The sequence below is a fragment of the Plecotus auritus genome (genome assembly GCF_963455305.1).
Source record: "Plecotus auritus genome assembly, chromosome: 5".
Classification (NCBI taxonomy): domain Eukaryota; kingdom Metazoa; phylum Chordata; class Mammalia; order Chiroptera; family Vespertilionidae; genus Plecotus; species Plecotus auritus.
Window position 1 is genome coordinate 23,023,587 of NC_137776.1, and position 22,790 is coordinate 23,046,376.

The 22,790-nt window shown below is 40.4% G+C and overlaps 1 protein-coding gene across 4 annotated transcripts in view; it reads left to right on the top strand.

Annotated features, from left to right (window-relative positions):
- Positions 1–22,790, top strand: part of ARPC2 (actin related protein 2/3 complex subunit 2) — a 29,536-nt gene that overhangs the window by 3,614 nt on the left and 3,132 nt on the right. For all 4 annotated transcript variants that reach the window (XM_080669259.1, XM_080669260.1, XM_080669261.1 and 1 more), the window contains 8 exons: positions 4,228–4,262; positions 6,009–6,121; positions 9,899–9,944; positions 12,759–12,945; positions 13,602–13,695; positions 20,139–20,265; positions 22,113–22,213; positions 22,540–22,640. In XM_080669259.1, coding sequence (XP_080525385.1) covers positions 4,228–4,262; positions 6,009–6,121; positions 9,899–9,944; positions 12,759–12,945; positions 13,602–13,695; positions 20,139–20,265; positions 22,113–22,213; positions 22,540–22,640 — 804 coding nt within the window. The remainder of the gene's footprint in view (positions 1–4,227; positions 4,263–6,008; positions 6,122–9,898; positions 9,945–12,758; positions 12,946–13,601; positions 13,696–20,138; positions 20,266–22,112; positions 22,214–22,539; positions 22,641–22,790) is intronic.

Here is a 22,790-nt window from a genome sequence, read left to right on the forward strand (position 1 = left end):
ACTGCAAATAACCTCATGTGCAGGTCTTGTCAACAGCGTTGCCTTTTCAGTTAGGAATTCTTACCCAGACCCCCCAATTGAAATAGAAGTAATCTGTCAAGTTAATTAAATTCTCTTGTTACTCTGTACACACCAAGAACTTTTTCAGCCTCAAAAGCTAGGCTGTCAACTTAGCTAGAGTCTGGAGTCCAAGATTGAGAAAACGCTGTCAAATGCAAATTGCTGTTGATTTTAAGTGCATTCTGGCTCCTTGCCACAGCTGTGCATATTGTGGGGTGGTGTGGTTCTGTGAGGGGGAGTGAATCTCAGTAAGCAAGCATTGCCAATTGGTGTGGGTGAGGACTGTGGGAAGAGATATTTGAAAAAGAAAGGAATAAATTAAATCTTGCTGATACCTTGTTCTCATTCCCAGCTATACTGCATATGTGCTCAGAGATAAACTGGTTTGAAGTGACTTGGAATTAGGACATTGTAGGTAGTGGCTGATTTGCTAAAAAGATCTGGTTGGTCTTTTTACAGGTCATTATAGTTACACACTGTTGCCTGTCATCTGGCCTCCTTGGGACTGCTTTGGGCATGAAGCCCCTGAGCTACACTCCCCCAACTGATGACTCCTTCAGGGCAGGGTCTATCTTTTTAATCATCTTTCCCCACCCCCACTGGTCTTCCTCACATACATATTGTCAGTTTGGTAAGTGTTTTCTTGAAGTAGATAAAGCCAGCTAGCATGGTTCTTTCTTTAGGAGCTTACTGCTTTTCTGACATTGTGTAAATTGGCTTTTAGATCCTCTTCTCCTTATTTTGAGATATGGCTTTAGCAGAGAGTAGGACCACCTCTTATCGAATATGTCTATTTTTGTAGGCTTTACTCAAAAAACATGATGGGAGCCTTATAGAGGGCTTAAAGGAGAATGGTTTAAAAACCTTTATAGTAAGATAGCAGAATTGAATAATTCCTTTAATTCAACTCATGGAAAGGGATAACTAGAAGAGAGACTTGAGTGCCCAAAGGGAATTGGATATATTTGGGAGTAAAAAACTCCAAAATCCTTAATGAAAAAAGAGGATTGGATAATACAGTTGCCAGGGTGTTTTGTTTTGTTTTTTTATTGACTGATTAGTGACATTTTAGAAGTTTTCTTAGAAAAACAATAGAAGACTTTTTTTTTTCTAAAGAATTTTAAGGATAGTTCTTGAAATCCAATTGAATGAATATACTATGTTTTAGTGTCTTGTGCTGTCCAGTCAGTAACCCTGAGGACTTCTTCAGCTGGCTTGTACTGTTGATCCATTGCTGATTCTTGGAATTACCGCAATTCCAACACATTTCCCAATTGTGGCTTCAAAGTCTGGTCGCTGACATCACCTAGAAGAAAAACTAGTTTATTGGTCATCTTCTGTGAACCAGGCACTTTGCTATACCTGTAATATGGCTTCATTTGATTTCAAATGTGCTCTTTGACAGCAGTTCCCATTTACAGTAGAAACTGCTCTTGAGAGTTATGGGCAGTAGACATATATTCTAAGCATTGTGCACCCAGCACTGGTGATTTCTGACCTTATTTATGATATGTCACAAATAGATTGGTACATTTGGGTAAATGGCCTAGCCTCAAGGTCCTGCCACTGGACTGCCCTAAGGGCTGTGAGGATCATTATCTCAGCATAGCTATAACTTAGTCATAAGACACTGATTACAAAACTTTGCTGTGCCATATCATCTCAGTCCTCACAACAGCCTTTGAGGTGGGTGTTTTAATCTCCATTTTCTAGAAAAGGAACCTGAGACTCAGCGATATTGGTGTAACATTGCCTGTGCTTACATAGCCAGTAGGTGATAGAACTTGCATTGAACCGTCAGCCCTGAGGAACTTGGTTTTTCTGTGATTAAACTCACCCTCACTATATGAAACTTTAGCAAATGGTAGAACCGAAAATAACCGTTTATCTATTTGGCCTATTAAGGTTAAGTGGACCAAGATGCAGACCGATCTTACACCCCTCGGCTCCATGATATTTTTAAGCCACAGGAGTAAACAACAAACACCTGGTCTTGGAATTCAGACAGATCTTAATTATGGGATATTTCACACTCAGTACAGTCTCCTTGTTGGAGAGTTCTCGGACCTCTCTAACTCCCAGATGACTTCTCTGGCAGACTCCTTTGGCCTAGTGCTCTCTGCAGCCTGTCTCTCCTCTGCAACCTTTTGTGCAGCCATAAATAGTAAACTAAAATATTAATGGCAGTGATTTGACAAATATTCTCAAGTCAGGCAGAAACTACATAGAACAGATCTTAGCGACTTATCTCTCCTAGGGAACTCTACAGACTAGAGAAATGTAAAATTTCAGAGTCACAATGTTTCTTTGGAACCCTTAGGTGATTTATTTATAGTTGATTCTTCTCAGTCTGTTAATGAAGTGGGAGAATGAGGAACTCAGTCCTTCATTGGCTGAGTTAAAGCTTAGGTTTAAAAAAAAAAAGAAAACCACCACCACCTACTTACTACATGATGCAATGTCGACTTTTATAAACCCTCCCCCCTTTCTGGCACAGCCTGCCTTCTCCAGGAAAATATGCTTCAGTGCTTCCTCCTGTTTGTGCAGCCTCTTAACATCTCATTCAAATGGACCACAAATTAAAATGCACTTCTTTCTTCTTTGCTCTTCTTTTCTAGAGATAAGGAATGGTTGTTGGCCATTCCTTGCCTTGGTTCTTGGCTTCAGTTTCAAATGAAAGAGCAGAAGCAATTTAAATGTTCATCTCATTCTTTTAATCATATTCTGAATTCATTGCTTTTTCATAAACCCACTTGATTCTTCCATTCTTAGAGATACCAACATGTTTTTCCAACATGTTTTTCCTATATGGATGGCTTTGATTTTTCAACAGAGCTTACATATACTCAATAGAAGCCAGTTTTCTTGAAAGGCATTGTTGAGCCTCAGCAGCAGCTCTTTTAAATAGTCGATTCATAAACCACATTATATATTCCGTTATTTCCCAGCAACCCTGGAGGGCAACTCAGTCTTGGTTCCTTTTACAGGTAAGGGAGCATGAAATCCTGAGCAAGTTAGGCAAGAATAAATGTGAAAATGTGTCTATCTTATCTACTGGCCCATAAAACAAAGTGTTAGTGGTAGCCAGCTGGTAAACAGTTTCATTTGTTTCCTACCATCAGGCTTTGAGAAGTGGGAAGAGCATGTAAAGTAGCTTTTCACTGGGGGTTAATTGACTATTATTTATAGCTAGGATGTATGTCATGCTTTCTAGGTAATAGTTCAATAGCATTTATCAAATAGAAGTCCATGAACCAGGCTAAGCTGGGAAGCGCACAGAAACTATTAGGCTTATTAGGCTGTCTGCCTTCCATGATAGGTTCTTTCGTGTCTGTTCTCTTGTTTTATCGTTAGCAGTTCTGTGAGGTAGGTGGGATCACTTCTGTTCTTCCATTTTATAGATGGGTAGATCAGAAAATACAGATGTATAGATAATAATCTGTCTGAAAATATGGTCCTGGTGGAAAAGCTACAGTTGGAAAACAAGTGTCTTGACTGTTCTCAGCAGTTTCACAATGTTGTTTTGTGCTACACTTTGTATGGAAGTATAGCACTGCAATTACAAAACAAAACTAGGGTAGAACCAGTCAAAGGTGGCTTCATGAAGGAGAGCGGTGAGTGCTTTGGTGATAAAAAGGGAGAAGGAAAGATGTGTAGGAAGACTTATATATTGGCTTTGAAATGGAATAGAACTTTCTGTTTTGCTTTATGGCCTGAAATCATCCTTTTACTTTAAATAAATTAAAAGCATCCTATATTCTATTTAGCAGTTTTCCTGCTGAATGTACTACCTCCATCACTACTGTCCTGTGGGGAGGCATTGACCAAAAGATGGCATCTTGTGGTTCATAAATACAAACATGTATATCAGGATCTTAAGGAATTCAGAGCTGAACTACAACAGCTCTGAGCACCAATCACAACAGAGATTCCACATTAGCTGGGAAACAAAAGCTACATCTGTCCTGCTTCCTTTTTTTATCCTCCACCTTAAGTAAATCCAAAGGTTTAGGTGCATGAAAAAATGAATTTTGTATTCAGATCAACGGTAAGCATAAGATTGCATCAGAGTGGTCTGATCTTAAATTAAGCTCAGGAGCCTTTGCAAGTCCCCTTGAAGGCAAGCAGCAATACAGTTACCTTAACTAAAGAACTTTTGTTTTGCAGAAACAAACCAGAAGCAGTAGAAGTAACATTTGCAGGTAAGTGTCTTTATCTCAATTCTGTAAAGAGAAGACACAATTAAAAAATAGAAAACACATTTGTTCCTAAAACAAGACTTGACATTTGGAGCACCATCCCTTAAATTGTCAAGTCTGTATGAGGTCTTTATTATAGATGATTTTTTAAAATATTTTTATTTCAGAGAGGGAGGGAGAGAGAGAGATAGTAACATCAATGATGAGAGAAAATCATTCATCGGCTGCCTCCTGCATACCCCCTATGGGGGATCAAGCCCGAAATCCAGGTGTGTGCCCCGATCAGGAATCGAACTGTGACCTCCTGGTTCATAGGTTGACACTCAACCACTAAGCCACACCAGCCAGGCTATAGATAATTATTTTATGAATTTATGAACTATATAAAGTTACCTGCTGATACCTTGGAAGTTCGGGTTTAATTTTGTGGTACAAAATAAGGTTTTACAATTTTGCAATATTAAGATGTTATCTTCAAATAGCCATCATCTCAGTTTGCCTAGAACTAGAGTAGTGGGGAAACACAAAAATGCAGAGACCTATTCAAAAAGTTAGAGAGAGATGTTATGTTTCTATTCCCTGCAAAGAATTAAGCGATAATACTACTTTCTTGCTCTGTGAACTTTGAGTTATACAGCCACCCTCTGTAAAATGAGGATACTTGACTAGATAATCTTGGAAGCTGAAGTCTGAAGTGCTATGACTTTGGCGGTAGACACGGTCCCCATGCCCTCCTAGCTAGGAATGCTAGATCTCCCTAAAGAGATGGCAGTCATCACCTCGTTTCAGGAACTATGTAGGGCAAGTTCTCTGTATACTACAGGAAGATAGAAGCCAAAGAGAAAGGAGGCCTATAGATAGAAGAAACTTAAGCGATAACCAAATGCAGTGTGTGGGCCTTGTTTGGATATGACTTCAAATAAGAAAACAGTATTAAAAACTTTTTTGAGACAGACAGCATTTGAACATTTGACTAGATATTTGATATTAAGAAATTGTTTTAAAATCTTAGGCATGATTGCCGAAACCGGTTTGGCTCAGTGGATAGAGCGTCGGCCTGCGGACTGGGGGGTCCCGGGTTCGATTCCGGTCAAGGGCACGTAACTTGGTTGCGGACACGTCCCCAGTGGGGGGTGTGCAGGAGGCAGCTGATCGATGTTTCTCTCTCATCGATGTTTCTAACTCTCTATCCCTCTTCCTTCCTCTCTGTAAAAAATCAATAAAATATATTAAAAAAAAAATCTTAGGCATGATAGTGGTATTGTGGTTATGGTTTTTTAAAAATTCTTCTATTTATTTTCTAGAAATACATTCTAAAATATTTATGGTGTGATGTCTGGGATTTGGGTTAGAATCAAATCCATTGCGGGGGGGGGGGGTGTCTAAATAAAACAATATAGGCCATGTGTTGATAATTGTTGAAGTCATATAATGGGAATAAAGATTCATTATACTGTTCTATACATGTTTGAAGTACGTCACAATAAAAGTTTTATTAAAAAATTTTCCAACACCAAGCTGTGATTAAGGTAAGGATAGCTTTGTAATTTTAGAAAAGAGCAAAGAAATGGGTACTTAACAGTTCTATCCCAGTGTTTCTGCTGACTGCCCACGTGGATTTAAAATAAATGTCATTTTACTTATATGCCTTCTAAAAAGAGGGACTTTCTTATCGCTTGCAACAGATAGGTACTTTGAGATATTATTCCCCATTCCCAAGTTAAGCAATCTTATTTACTTTACTTACAGATTTTGATGGGGTCCTCTATCATATTTCAAATCCTAATGGAGACAAAACAAAAGTGATGGTCAGTATTTCTTTGAAATTCTACAAGGAACTTCAGGCACATGGTGCTGATGAGGTAAGTTCCACATCATTTTCCTTGGGACTCTTGTTTTCTCCTCACCTTTTGTTGACAACTTCCACCCAGAGAATAGATCCATGGCACTGAATTTCCCCCACTGGCACTGGCCACTCTGGATAGCTTGCTCACCTAACAGGGTTTTGTTTTTTTGTTTGCTTTTTACTCTAGAGAAATAAAGATGTTCCCTAACCATTGAAAACAAAAACAGCTTTAGTTCTAAAAAAAATACAGCAAAGAATACTCTTCGTTGACCGATACAAAAATGGCTATCATGAGAATGAGATGGGTTCCTTTCTATTTCTATAACAGTGTCAAGCAGGTATATTAATTCTGGCCTGTTTAAAATTTATGATCATAGTTTTTCATTCTGAAAATTTAGGCACAAATCTTCCCTTTAAATTTTTAAATTTAATATTCTATAGAGCTGGCCTCTTAAAGTACCTCTTCTTCTCCATGACTGCCTTAGGGGAAATATGAAAGGGTGCCATGCGTTGTGAAACTCTCGGTGGCCATGCCTTATTCACTGGTTTCTTTCAATAGTTAAAGTAGCAGGTTTGGTTCCTGTTGAACTATATTTGCTCTGAGGAGAGCCATTTATGGAAGAAAGAAACTGCTATTACACCAGTGTGCGCACATTGTGGTTGGGTCTCAAAGCAGGAAGTATGACTCAGTTCCTGAATCAGTTTTCAAATATCTTTTAGTTTTAACAAGCTAGGTTCTCCTTAATCTGGTGAATGAAGATACAGCCATTTCTATTATCTTTCTGATTAAGAGTAGTAGCTCTTGATTATTTAAAATTTATATAATGAAAAGACTGCAAAAGAATATGATAGAAATCTCAATTCTTTGGTTTAAAAATTAAAATTATATGTTAACCAAACAATGCCAAGAGCCATAAGCAGTCACTTACCTTAGTTATTCATATGCAGTTGATTGGCCCCATAAATTCAAGGGAAGAGTCAAAACCTTTTCTGATTTGCCTCTTAAGTTCAAAGGAAGAAGAAATGTTTAGAGAGTTTGTATTCATAGTTATTTTATCTGGGAAAGAAATGCTTCAGGAAGAAGATGTAGTGATATAAAGAATTATATTAAAAATAGTAGCTGATTCTTCTCTTTACCAGATAGAGAGCAAGAAGAAACAAGTGGCTACTAAAGTGGCCCTGCTTAGATTAACTGTAAAATAGCTACCTGAAAATAATTGTTAAACAGTTGAATAGCCAACCAAATTGTGTAATGATTTTTCCCTAGGCAGCCCTCTCTCTGTAAAGATCTAGGTGCAATAATAATCTTTAGAAGGGAAAGAAGTGTTAGTTAAGCTAGGTTTCTTAAATCTTCTCTCCAGTCTGCGCTTTCCTTCCAATGGAATGCCAGAACATATTGCTATTCTTAGAGCTACCACAAGGGTCAAAGAACCACCCCACCCACTCAAGTGGGTGGAATGAGTACATTCACAGTGTTGGAGCAGAGGGCACAAGTAAGTGGCTCCCAGGGTTGGTTAAACAGTGACCAGCGTGCGATAACCACAGGAAGCTTGTTACTTTGTCACAGGCCCTTTCTCAAGGCATAAAGCCTCTGCCTCTATGGTGGGAAGGTTTGATGGGGTTGATTGATAGGTTACTATACCATCTCCTGGTGTTAGGTTGGAAGAGTGGGCACAAGTTGAAAAGTGAATCATAGTTAAAAGTGCAAGTGAAGTAAACCAGGTGCATTGGCTGGTTTGATCAAGAGGAGGGAGCAGAGGAGTTGAATGTGGTATAAATTTGGCTCTAAAAACCTTTTATTTATTTATTTTTTAATATATTTTATTGATTTTTTACAGAGAGGAAGGGAGAGGGATAGAGAGTTAGAAACATCGATGAAACATCGATCAGCTACCTCCTGCACACTCCCTACTGGGTATGTGCCCACAACCAAGGTACATGCCCTTGACCGGAATCGAACCTGGGACCCTTGAGTCCGCAGGCCGATGCTCTATCCACTGAGCCAAACCGGGCAGGGCTAAAAACCTTTTAGATCTTAGAACTTAGTAAGCCTGGAATTAAACCTAATCTTAGGAGCTGTGGTTTCTCCCATATCTGATTTCCCCTTCCTCCAAATACTAATAGTGCACATAGTACAGAAGTGTAGCTCAGGGGCAGTGTGCTAGTTAAGATTCTTACAGGATGTGCATGTTACTTTTTTCCCCAAAAATTCTTTAGAAGAAGTGGTATATAAGACACTTGAAGATCATGACCTTGAACCTTTCCCCTTTAGTTCCTCTTCTGTGAAAGAGATACCTCACAGTGGCTATATGGTCACCAAATAGGAACTGTATGTGGCATTATTTATCTTTTGCCTTTATACAAACTGATATGATCACTGGTTCATGCTTTGAGGTCCACCCTATTATCCGAGCTTTGCAGGTTGAGGATTTCTTCCAGCTAAAGGAAAACGGTTAAATAGTATGTGGAATATTAAAGAATACCTAAGAATGGGAGCACGGAGAACCTCACCATGCAATAATTTTCTCAAATGGGACATAAAATATATGGTCTGCTGCTTTTTAAAAAATATCTAGAGAGCACATTGGAAATAAGATTAGAAGAAAAACATTGATATTCATTCACATCTATTTATTGCTTGTCCTGATATGCGGGTGTATGTAACTGAGACCACAGCAGTGAACAGCACAGAGTGCCTGCCTCTATTGAGCTCCACTCTGTTGCTGCCTGTGTCTACAGTGTTTTTCTCTAGCTAATGCAGTTCTTTAAAACATGCAGGTATAACTTCTGTAATTAAAACAGAAGTTTGTGCTTTATTGATTTTAGAGAGGAAGAGGGAAGGAGAGAGGGAGAGAAACATCAATGATGAGAGAGAATCGTTAATCAGCTGCCTCCTGCACACCCCACACTGGGGATCGAGCCCGCAACCTGGGCATGTGCCCTGACCGGAAATTGAATCGTGACCTCCTGGTTCATAAGTCAGCACTCAACCACTGAGCCACGCCAGCTGGGCATATAGCTATCTTTTTAGCACTTAATGTGTCCCATGTGACATTAAGTCAGAACTGTTCCTTCCAAAATAAAAAGTTTGTTTCTTAACCCATGGCAGCCTAAGAGCAATTTCCACCAGGTGAAGCAGTCACACTAGCACAGAAAAAATAGGGAGATGTGAAAAGGTTTTATCATTTACTTCAAAAAGCTGGACAGTAGCTAGCAGTAAGTATTGGTTTGGGGAAAATTGTCTTTCGAGAGTACAGTCTTCTGTGGACCCACCAGTATAAATAACTGGCTAAGATTCAGTTATCCATTGTCTTGCCTTTAAAAAGCTTGTGGTGAGCTAAATAATTTTAAAGCATGCAAAATGAGCAGACTGATTGGAATCAGTTCCCAACAATTGTGATTTTATCTCTTCATTCACCTGGGTTAATGATTTAGCCGTACTTACTTGATAACTAACATTATCTATATTCACTTGGCATGAATCCTTCTGCTCTATTGAAAAAAAGATGTTTACGTGCAGTGTGTGATCTGGAGGTTGTGACCAAGTCCTAACAGAGTAAAGGATGAGCCTTGATTGAAAATCAGGTCCTAGGCTAACCTTTTGGATTTAATCTCAGTTCTGTGAGTGACTTGCTTGGTATCTCAGATAAATCTGCTTCCCTCTCTATCGTTTCCCATCTACCAAAAGAAATGAAAAATGCTGGCTTAGGAGAAGCTTGGCAAACAGTGCTTTAAAAATAATGAAATTATCATGACCTTTGGATTAACATATTTGTTTTTGTATTTTCTTTAGTTACTAAAGAGAGTGTATGGGAGCTTCTTGGTAAATCCAGAATCAGGTACGTGTTAATAAACATGACTGGAGAGACATGGAAAGAGACCTGCCCTGTTTGTACTATGCTTTTTTTAGCCAGCAGATTTTGTTTATTATCTTACAAATATTTCTGTATGACCCCAGTTCCCACTTCAAGTCTCCATAAAAATAGCTGTTAAGGGGCTTTGTATTGTTCAACAATGGTACACAGTGTGGTGTACAGTATTGGTGTATGTTTTTTCACATTTACTTAAAGGGTCCAGTTGACTCTTTCTTATTAATCTTTTAGCCAGAGAGCTCCCTTTGTGGTGATTAAGATGCCTTTTGAAAAGACTAAGCAAATATTGATTCCCACCCCAATCCCTAGTAATACCTTTTTCTGTACACAGCACATTTTGGAGAAGGAAAGGAATATTCACAATTGTTCTCACATTTTCAAATAACAAAAATGGCCAGAGGAATTAAAGAGCACTATTGCCATCCTTGATAGCTATGTTATACTGCTTTAAAGGAAGTTTAAAGTGGAAAAACAATATTTTCATCCCTAAGTGATGAAGTAATCATCTCAAATTTTGAGGCATTTAACTGGCCCCCATAGTCTGGACCAGGTAGTAAGACCGTTTGAGAGTAATGTTAGTTACTCAAATATTATTGCTGTGGTACCTTGATTAATACATTGTTTTAAGAAGGAAGATGTGTCTATCACTTTCTTTTAACAGCAGTTACTTTTGCTAGCATATTTCCTTCTCTTTTCCGAAATGGCCCTGCCTCACCACTCCCCTTAGAATACTTGCTGTCTCATATATGCTGGTCTAGAAGCAAAATATCAAATACAGAAAGGTGCCTTTGGAATGTAACTTGTTACTAGGAGTATTTGTGGATGGGAGCTTTAACTGCGGTCCATAAGTAATGCTGAATTGTGTTAATCCCCAAATTGATGATACCAGTATATCGCAGAAATAAAAACCAAAGGTAAATAACACTGTAGACTTCAAGAGGAATCAAGGAGTTTCAGACAGAGCTAAATCAGAAAAATCACGTAGGAACTCTTGAGCATGCTTGTCACAGCTCAGATCCTAAAGTCTATCAGGACAACCAGAGTAACACAGAGAGCTTATGTTTTTGTACCTGGGCCTTTTTCCCACTTCCTACTAAAGCACAGACATTGCCAGCTTAGAGACCTGTGTTCACACAAGTACAAAACATGTGAAAAACAGCATCTCTCCTCTTTTTTATGGGTTTACCTGGGCAAGTTTGGGAAATGCAGCAGGGCATACTAGATTTTTTTTATTTTCTTCATCCTCATCTTCGTCACATAAGAAGCCTTACTTAAAGTCTGACTTCAGCAACAGTTTTATTTGGCTTCTTAAAGCTAGCAAACCTCAACTTTAAATATTTTCTTTTTTTATCTAATCTTGTAGTCTTTTGCTTACTGGTTTTTGGGTCCCTAAAATGGAATAATGCTTGATATTATTTAATATTGGAGGGCCAAAAATGTGCTAAGCACTATCTAGAACAGAGATTTACATAGCTTATGATCTCAATGAGGATAGACTCAACAAAAAACAGACCCGAGGAATGTTCTTGGGAAAAAATTAAATTAAATTTTCAACATATTCAGCAATATGAAATCCTTTGCAGTTCTGGTAAAAGTATTCCCATCAGTTGCCTAGAATATGAAATGATCCTCAGTGATGTACAGATAGATATTTATCTACAGGCATTTGGGCACATATTAATCATTTCATTATATAGTCAAGTGTGCCAGCCTTGTGTGCTGCATTTGTACTCAGTATATGCTGTAAGGAGCCAGGATAGTGTAGTGGTCAGCAGCCTTGGATTTCAGTCCTGTTCTGCCTCATTTATTGATGACTCACTGTGTTCCAGACACTTTAAATATTGTACTTTTCTCTTAAGTCTCCCAATAGTCTTCCCCATCTCACCACCCCCTTTTTTATGTTATAGATGCAAGAATTGGAGAGGTTAGGCAATCTGTCCAAGGTCACAAAAGTGGCAAGGCCAGGATTTGGCTCCAGTTCTGTTTAGCTCCAAATAGAGTTGTCTCTACCTCTCTGTCATGCTGCATTTGTCATGGCACTTTGCCTGTTTGAAGCTCTTTTTCCCTCTGAAATGAGAATAAACATCTGACCTGCCTGTTTCAAAGTATTCCTATGGAGACCAAATGAAGTAAAATACTTTAAAACATTTTGAAAAATTTAGTGTATACAAATAAAAGCTACTGGAGATGTTTTTTCCTAGATTTTTCCATATCCTGCCTCCTTCCACAAAGGACTTGCAATGGTACATAAAGAGGTATATTTTATTATCAGAAAGATACACAGTGTCCTGCCGGTGTGGCTCAGTGGTTGAGCATAGACCCATGAACCAAGAAGTGTCTCTCTATACTTCTCCCATCCTCTCTCTAAACTCAATAAAAGCATATTTTAAAAAAAAAAAAAAAAGATGCCCAGTTTGTTGACACTTGGCACATTAAATCTCAGAGAAAAATTTTACTCAGTCCCCTTCACAACTGTGCGTAGAACACTAAATTTCTAATCAAAGTTTCCAGAGTATGTCTTCCCATTTATTTGTAATCAGTCATCTTCGATATTGATTCAAATTTTTGCATAGCGTTTGTTAATTAGCTGTATATGTACAGTGATGTTACAAGAATTGAGATTTTATTTCACCTCATTTGTCCTATGAGGTTGGTGTGAATGGACAGCATTCTACCGGGGTTAAAAGTATGAGCATTGAGACAAAATAAAATGTCATAAGAACTTGGAAAGTTTTTGTGTTTTTTTTAATAATATCATACTGGGTGTTTTTTTCCCTCCAGGATACAATGTCTCTTTGCTGTACGACCTTGAAAATCTGCCTGCATCCAAGGATTCCATTGTGCATCAGGCTGGCATGTTGAAACGAAATTGTTTTGCCTCTGTCTTTGAGAAATACTTCCAGTTCCAAGAAGAGGGCAAGGAAGGAGAGAACAGGGCAGTTATCCATTATAGGGATGATGAGACCATGTGAGTATAGAATATGGTCCTAAAGCCTGGGTGTGGCTGTTGCACACACTTATCAAAAGACATACAGCTAGGTCAAACCTTAGACTCTGTTGTGTGAACCCTCCTCCCCCGAAGTGTCTTTCTCATAAATTCTTTAAGCCAGGATGTATGATTTGAGGTCAGAGGGGAGGCTACTTCCCTAGTCTCCAGTTTTGAACATTGGCAAAAGATGGAAAGAGAATCCAGTGCTTTCCTTTAAGGTACCACTGTTCTGAGTCCCCTTCAGTAATATAGCCGGATAATTAGGAGGTAGAGGGTGCCCATAGGTTCTGTGTTATTGCAACTCTTGGATCATCTATATGCTGTGAGTTTCATTGTATATAAAGAAATAAAACTTTTAAAGTGGTGTTCAGAGAATCACTAACTCAAGATTCCATTTCATACCATATGGGCAGAGTTAATAACATCTGCTTTGGTGATTTTCCTCTCCTGCTGCTCTCAGGCCATGCATTTATTATACGGACTTTGTTGGCCATAACTACTTAGTCTCACTGGGCACACCTTGTTTTATGAATTAAGAGATTTGTGACTTTACCCTCCTAATTTACTTGTAGATCAAGTTCATAACAAAACCCCATTCTGATTCTGTACTTACTCATGGGTTTTGTTCCCCTCAGGTATGTTGAATCTAAAAAGGACAGAGTCACGGTAGTCTTCAGCACAGTGTTTAAGGATGACGACGATGTGGTCATTGGAAAGGTGTTCATGCAGGTATGGAGTGGACGTCTTGGGGCAAAACCATAGCGTGGTGTTTTAGAACCTGGCACCAAAACCCACCATAGGCACAGAAAAGAGAACTGTTAGTTCTGTTGATGTTGGACCTTGTTAAAGATTTAAACAAACAGCCCCCACCACTGAATGTTTCTTAGTGGTTTTAGTCTTTGTAGGACTGGACTAGAGGGTGATTTGAGTATTAAACATACTAACAATATGACTAAAATATTAAGCATCCTTCCTGCCATGGGGGTCTTTGATTTAAAGCTTGGTCACACTTCCTATCCTCTTGTATTCATCAGATTTCTGACAAGGTCTATTGACTTTTGTCACTAGATTTCTGAGTCTGATACCTGCTAACCAGTTGCTGGCTCTGGGACATGAGAGCCCATGATGAAGTGTATCCAGGCTGATTTCTCCTGAAATGGCTTGGCATTCAAAATCTAGTATAGTGGTTAAATTTTCAAAAAACTTTATGTTCGTTCTGTTCCTTGGCAGGGTGATGAGATTTAAGAATTCTGGGACAGAGTTTTTTTTGCCAAGTAGAGTTGAAAGATAGTTGTGCTTAATATAGTGAGGATACTTGATTACGACGTGGCTAGGGAAATCTTTAAAAGTGATCTCAATTTGATCCATCTGTCATGGCTTTTTGTGTTTAGACTAAAGAATCAGAAACTCTAATTTTGGAGTCCCTATGCAGAAGAATTGGAATATTAATACTTCTAGCCTTTGAGAGTAATAAATTTTGTATGTATGTTTGAGAGAGAGAGAGAGAGAGAGAGAGAGAGAGAGAGAGAGAGAGAGAGAGAGAGTGTGTGTGTGTGTGTGTATGTGTATGTATCTTGGGTCCAAAATGTAAGCCTCCAGACAGGAGTTTCATATATTTTTGTGCAGAATTGACGGGAATTAAATGCAGTAGCTCAGAAATTGGGGTAAATCCAGACCAACGAACTAATTTTAAAAGCTATGAAGTATATATTTAGATTTGGCTGGTTTTTACCAATCTTGTTCCATTTTATTCCAGGCGACATCTTAGCTTCTTTTTATACTCTAAACAGATCTTATCTTGGAGAGTGTACTGGAGATTTGTTCCCTAGGAGAATTTTGTGTATTCTTTTTTTGTGTATGCATATAAACTCCTCCCTCACAGTACATGTGGTAGAGGACTTGTCTAAAAGGGAAAACAAAGTCTCTGCATTTTTGCACTGACAGCATCTCCAGTTAGTGACTGGCCTGGCACCGTGCAGGCTCATATGGTGTCTGGGAATGTGAAATGGCTGTGCTCAGGAAGCCATCTGCCTGCCTCCCTCTCCAAATTTAAAGTCTGGGGTCACTTACTTGAAATGACCATAGAAACCTAGACTGACTTTGCCAGTTTTTTCCTCAAAATAAATAATCTGCGCATTTTCTTGGACCTAGTTATTTTAAACTTCTAGGAGAAAGAACAGTGGATGCCTGGCACAGAATGTTGTGACCTGGGACACTGAAGTCCCTCGTGGTCACTAGTCTGCCTGCTATGGGCCTTTGTGGGTTTTCCCACGCCAACATGTACTTCTAGCCTGGTCAGAACACAATTCCTGCTTTTGTCATTTGGCAGACACACTCTGAGGGATGCTTACTGCCTGTAGAAAAAAGACAGGGAGTTTCCAGTCCCCATTCACACAAATGGTCTAGTGCAGGGGTGGGCAAACTTTTTGACTCGAGGGCCACAATGGGTTCTTAAACTGGACCGGAGGGCCGGAACAAAAGCATGGATGGAGTGTTTGTGTGAACTAATATAAATTCAAAGTAAAGAAGCAGAGGGGAGAGCAAGAGAACCGGATAGAACAGCCGGATCCGGCCCGCGGTCCATAGTTTGCCCAAGGCTGGTCTAGTGCCTGGATTTGGTGCATTATCTTTGTAGGCCTGTAAGCTGATGTATGCCCACAAAGAGAAAGGCTGGTAGGTGTCATCATTTCAATGCTTGTTCTGTGAGAAGCAATTAAAAACAACTCTTTTGGAGATTGGAGTATGGTAAACTAGAATTTTTTCTTATTACATAGATCTTAAAGTCAGTAACTAAGAAAAGTTAAATGGAAACCACTGGGTTCTGTATGTTGAGGGACAAGACACAAGCAATCTGCCTCTTCAGATATTTGTGAAGATACTATTTTGAGGACCCTTGCTATTTGTATATATGTGTGATTATATATATAATATACTAGAGGCCTGGTGCACGAAATTCGTGCATGGGTGCAGTCCCTAGGCCTGGCTGGCGATCGAAGCACAAGCATCTGGCGTGGATGGGCAGGTCCCAGCTGATCTCTGGGCCCCCAGGCCCCCACACGCACCTTCTGCCTGAGTCATCGGGCCCCTGCCCGGCTCCCTCAGTGCCTGGGAGCCCCGCTCGCACCCACCTTGGCTTGGTGCTACCCGCTCACCTGCTCCACCATCCCACCACGGTCCCGCTCTCGACAGGGCCTATTGGGGCCAGCAGCGCCTCCACTGCCACCCACTGCCAGCACCGTATCGCTGACGCCCACCATGTTCCGCGCCACCCCTTGGTGGTCAGTGCACATCATAGCGAGTGGTCGAACTCCTGTTCGAGGGGACAATTTGCATATTAGGCTTTTATCTATTTTATAAAAGGCCTGTGGCCCTAATGCCATAACAACCAAAGACTGGCGCGGGTGGGTGGGGCTGTGAGCGCAGCGAGGCGCACATGGGTAGGCGGGGGCTGCACAATTTCGTGCACTGGGCTTCTAGTTATATAATAATATATAGGATATTTTCCTGACCTGGGAACAGAGTCAAAGTCAATTTTTTTGTTTGTTTGTTTTGTTAATCCTCATTGGAGGATACTTTTTCCATTGATTTTTAGAAAGAGTAGAAGGGAGAGGAAGAGAGAGATTAAAACATCGATTGGTTGCCTCCCACACAGGGCCCTGAACAGGGCCATAGATCAGGCATGCAACTGAGGTACATGCCCTTGACCAGAATCGAACCTGGGACCCTTCAGTCCTTGGGCCATCGCTCTATCCACTGAGCCAAACTGGCTAGGGCCAAAGTTAGTAATTTTGGTAGATATTGCCAAGCTCTCCTCCACAGAAGGTGTACCATTTTCCCTTCCATCCGTTTTAGCATGCCCATTTCCCCAGAATGTGTTGTCAGACTTTGGGATTTCTTTCAATCTGATGGATTTTAAATGGTATCTGTTCCATTATGAGCAAGGTCAAAACATATTTTCTTTCTTTCTTTTTTTTTATGTAAAGGAAGTTGTCAGGAAAAGTGATTTTTATTTTTTTTATTTTTAAAAAAATTTTTTTTTTATTTTTTTTGATATTTTACAGAGAGGAGGGGAGAGGGATAGAGAGCTAGAAACATCGATCAGCTGCCTCCTGCACACCTCCCACTGGGGATGTGCCTGCAACCAAGGTACATGCCCTTGACCGGAATCGAACCTGGGACCTTTCAGTCCGCAGGTCGACGCTCTATCCACTGAGCCAAACTGGTTTCGACAAAACATATTTTCTTATGTTTAAGGTTTTTTTTCCTTTTCTTGTGAGGTGTCTTTTTATGTTCTTTACCCATTTTTCAGTTGGGTTATTGATCTTCTCTATTTCTTTATATAGTAGGGAGATTAGCCATTTGTCTGTGATAAGAGTTGCAATTTTCCCCCCAGTTTGTCATTAGATTTTGTGGTCTTTTTATTCCCCCATGCAGAAGTAGTTCATTTACACATAATTAAATTGATCAATCTTGTCCTTTATGGCTTTCTTGATTTTGAATCATAGAAACTCCTTTCCTACTTCAAGATTATAAAGAAATTGACCTAGCCCGGCCGGCCTGGCTCAGTGGTTGAGCCTATGAGCCAGGAGGTCACGGTTCAATTCTGGGTCAGGGCACATGCCTGGGTTGCAGGTTTGATCTCCAGTAGGAAGTGTGCAGGAGGCAGCTGATCGATGATTCCCTCTCATTGTTGATGTTTCTATCTCTCCCTCTTCCTTCTTCTCTGAAATATATTTAAAGAAAAAAAGAAATTGACCTGTATTATTTTTCTAGAACTTTTAGTTTCATTTTACACATAAATCTTTTTATGATCTGTGTGGAGTTTCTCCTGGTCTGTAACATAAAAGATGGACCCATCCAGCTATCCATGGCTACCCACTGGTCCCAATAGCAATAATTTAAAAGCCCATGTTTATACTACTGATTCAAGATGCTACCTGTATCATATACTAAATTTCTGTAGATACTTGGATTTATTCTGAACTTCTGTAATAAATTGTGCTGTGATAGAAAAAGAAAAATAGTATTGTGATACTTAAGACCTCCTACATGGAGGGAGAAAAAAGAGATAGTATTGCTGATACATATGTAACAAAGACACTAAGGAAAGAAACTATTTGGGTGGTTGGTGGGTTGATTTTTAAGTGTTAAGAGAGAGAACCAAAGAGAAAGACATGACATTTCTAAAGAAGTACTGTATATTTGTTAAGTCTTAAATGTATTATTTCCTATATGCAGAACTAATGAAATAATAATGTCACCTCAGATGATTTATAAATACCCCATCTGGATGTGAATGCCACATTTATAAGTGAATTTTGGAGCCTTTGAGAAACTTACTAAACACAAGAAAATGCTGGCAGATGGTTACTATCTGTTTTGTTTTCTCCCCTAAGGCTGAAGAGTAAAACCAATATAAGTTAGAAAACCTCCCAGCCCCTTTGCATAATGAAAGGTGTTTTCTAGAGATGGGCAAACTCTAGAGTTTTGCTTTAGGAATTTCCATTTTGAATGATCTTAACTCCTTTTCAGCCTCTCCAAATAGTTTTCTTTTGGAGAACAAAATTCAAAAGGGAGTAACCTAACGCAGCTATGTTGATTTATTTTCCACCAACTGAGATCCCAGAGTAGACATTAGAACTCCTCAAGTGTTATCCTTCCTTTGCCGTTAATTTGCTGGGGGCTTCCTGATCAATGTGTATTATTCTTACCTCCAAATGGAAACATGGTTTCTGTTCCTTCCTGTAGAATGTAAGTCAGCTAGGGTAGAAGTGCTTTCTTTCATTCAGCAATCCATGTGCTAGGCAGCCTCTTTGAAGGACAAAGGAATAGCTAGGAATAAAGCAGAATCCTTGGCTTGAGGAACTCACAACCTGGTAGGGAAGCCAGCTACGTTACTAAATAGTGCATTGTCATAGTAGAGGTTTGTAGAAAAGACATGGGAAACCCCGGGAGAGAGCAGCCAGCTGCCCCAGGCTGCTGGAGATGGCATTATAAAAGGTCATATGTTAGCGTAGTAGAAGAGCGGCTGTTTAAACATGCTTTTAGTGCTCATAAAACTCAGGTCTTGGTTAAGCCCTTGGTTCCATCCTTCTGCCATCACTCAGTGACTTTGGATCATCTGGTCTTCCTGGCATTGCTAGAAAATCTAGTTCAGTTCTTACAGATCTGGGTTGAGACAGGGATGCCTTGTATCACTTATCTGTTTACACAGGAATGTATGGATTGGAAAAGCTTGAGACTTGGAGATTTGAACAGGGATGGTGTGGCTGATTGTCTTATCCTCAGTCATTTTGCTGTAGTTTGATAAGGATGAGTGGGCTTGTTTTGTTAAAGGTGATGAGCTCTTATGCAGCATGGTGGCTATTTATTTAGTCCAGGGCCATTCAAGAGCCAGAATTAAACATTAGGTTTTCATTTTTCATGTCACACGGTCTCCTTGTATCAGTGAACACTAAGACAACTCAGCTTCTTTAACTGCGTTGTCTTCTGCCCCATGAAGAGCTTAAATTTCATCTAAAGTTCTCATTGATGAATTCTAAATAGTAACAGGATCTAAGATATTTCAGTGAAACAAGACTTGTGTTAACACCCAGAGCCCAGAGAAAATGTGGTATTCATGAAACTGAAAGATGTGGAGATGAGGGTGAGGGGAGTGATAAAAAATCGGTCTGCTCATCAGGACTTATCTGCAAAGATAAAAGGAGTTGAGACTTCCTCTTGAAGTCTTAACCAAGTTTAAACTTGGGTTCCATTCATCCAGAAATTTTAAAGATTTCCTGAAAAATACCACCTCCTTCACATTGAATCAACAAAACTATTAAGTAGTAGCCCTTATCTTAAATGTAATCTGGTTCTCCCAGTGCTTTGCAATTTGTCATCTGTTTAATCTCAGATATGATTCTATCACCTATGATATTCTAAAACAAGAGAAAGGGAAGAAGATTAACAATGGTTTTCATCACATTTTGAATATTGAACATAAGTACATTGTGATTTTTACTTTTTGAATCTGAAGAGCGTTGTTAGCACCAGCACTTGTAATATTTCACATTAGGTATAGTTGAATTTTAGTCATCTACTGAGATGAAAGGTCACACCCCACAGGGCAAAACCCGTAACATAAGTTGCTGTTCATCTTACACCAGATTCTCTTTGCTTTGTCCTGGCAGGAGTTCAAAGAAGGACGCAGAGCCAGCCACACGGCCCCACAGGTCCTCTTTAGCCACAGGGAACCTCCTCTGGAGCTGAAAGACACCGATGCTGCTGTGGGTGACAACATTGGCTACATTACCTTCGGTAAGCAGGGTGAGGTCACCATGTTTGTGTGCCTTTGATGCGTTCAGACTACAGACTGCCTGCCCTGGACAGACCTTTGTTAAATGTTAGGGGGAGGGGGCAAAAGCAGGCATACCATGACTGTAAGTGGGGGTGTCACAAGACACTAATTACAGGTCATGTACTGTAGTCATCTCTCCTTTTTCTTGTTTTAAATCCTAAGGGGAGGGGTAGCCTCTGATGTCAAGTGTTGGGAGTAAAGCATTGGTGAGCAGCTGGTGGGAGTTCTCTGCCATTTGCATTTCTTGGTTTTTTTGGAATTAGGCTGAAGCTCCAACCATGATTCACTTATTCCACTTTTTCCACTGAAGGAATTCAGGTCTTCCCATCTTACAGCTGCTTCTGCCTAGTGATCTGGCTTGGCTCATTGTTAGAGCTGACAGTTTGGAATAACAGTGTGTACACACACTGTACCTCATGCCCTAAAATGTCCCCTTTCGTGAAGTTTTCATTAATTCACCTCAGTGCTAAATGGGGTGAGTGGATTTACCCTATTTCCTTACATCTAAACTACACATTTTTTCTTTTCATGAGGTCAGGATGCAGCTACCATTCATAGTATATCACAGTTTAATTGGCAGCATATGTCTCTATGGTACATAAACTGATGGTAAACTTCTAGCCATGAGCATCTTGGGTTCTGTACAGTGTACTTATCCTATCCTGGTGGTCACTTCTTTTCAGGGCACATTCCTTTTCATTTCAGCAAAACTTCATACTTAGGATTTTGCTGATGGTGAAACCATTGAGTAGAGTAGGTGCGGGAAATAGAGAGGATTCAAGAAGCCAAAGGGCGCAGGGGCGGGGTGCAGGTGCAGAGGGCTGAGTGTCTGCACAGGTCTTCAGGTGGTCAGTGCTATGGGAGCTGCTTTTCTCAGCCTCCATCCAAAGCAGTCCCTCCTGCCTGTCCTCATCAAGAGAGTTCAAGTCCTTATTGTTTATACCATAATGTTTGGTTTTCACCATAGGAATACAGGGTCTTGTCTGAATCTAGTTTCTCTGAAGGTTTACTCTACTTCAGCACTAAGGACATAGTACAGGCAGAATCTGGCTGTTTAACCCTAACAGGACCAGGGGTACAGAATACATACATACATGTCACCATCACCCAATATATCTAATTTAGCCAGGTTTTCCAGCTAACAAGAGTAGGTGACAAGGGGCTATGTCCTAATCCTGATTTCTTTCTTTTTAATATATTTTTTTTATTGATTTCAGAGAGGAAGGGAGAGGGAGAGAGAGAGATAGAAACATCAATGATGAGAGAGAATCATTGATCGGTTGCCTCCTGCACACCCCCTACTGGGGATCGAGCCTGCAACCCGGGCATGTGCCCCTGGCTGGAATTGAACCTGGGACTCTTCAGTCCGCAGGCTGATGCTCTACCACTGAGCCAAACTAGCTGGGGCCTAATCCTGATTTCTTAAGGTAAAGTATTTTCTTCCAAGTTAGTAGATAGTAGTATCACCTTTCAAAGAGATTGCTGAGCTGCAGAGGCATGTGGCAGGCAAGGTTTTATTATTTTGCACAGCCACTGGGATGAATGCCAGGGCCACGCCCTTTCCTTGGGGAGCTCTGTTTTTTGCCATGATCTCCTCCTTTTTCTGAGTGTCCCCATTTGCACTCACTGGCACCTGCCCTAGTTAAGGTATTTATCCCTTCCTGGTCTCAAGGAGGAAACCCTGACAGCCTGGGCATAAAATGAGTGGATGATACTTAAGCAGGAGATGGGAGCTGAGTGTGGGTTACTGGTCTTCCTGCCCTTTGGCATTGGTGTTATATGCTGACTCCTTGTTTGTGCCCCCCAGTGCTGTTCCCTCGCCACACCAACGCCAGCGCTCGAGACAATACCATCAACCTGATCCACACGTTCCGGGACTACCTGCACTACCACATCAAGTGCTCTAAGGTGAGAGGAGCCACAACATCTGGGCTCCTGTGCTCTCCGTCATTCTCTCCACCAGAGCTGATAACAAAAAGTCATCCTGTAGTCCAGGCTGTTGCTGTGAACTCTAAGTAGATGGTTCTAGAGATCAGAAAATCATGGTTTTGATTTATCTCTCCCCCAACCACCACTCCCCCTAGCAGAGAGATGAATCTATGTCTCCTGCTTCCCTGCAAAGCCCTGTGTCAATCCAGGGGATGTTACCAAACCTTCCTGATAACTTCTAGTGAAAGCAAAGCTGTCTTTCTAGTACGGGACTCTGCTTCAGTACTCGATGTGTTTGCCCCCAGGCCTATATTCACACACGTATGCGGGCAAAAACATCCGACTTCCTCAAGGTGCTGAACCGTGCACGCCCAGATGCCGAGAAGAAAGAAATGAAAACAATCACGTGAGTAGGGCGATCCCATAGCAAGACCACCTTCCTCTCCTGAGCTCACTAAGCAGGAAATAGTGGGTGTTGGTAGCCTGGCCCTTCAGGTATCTGGGCAGTAGCTATCCATATGTGAGGCAACAGAGTTGGGCCTCAGCTACCAGACAG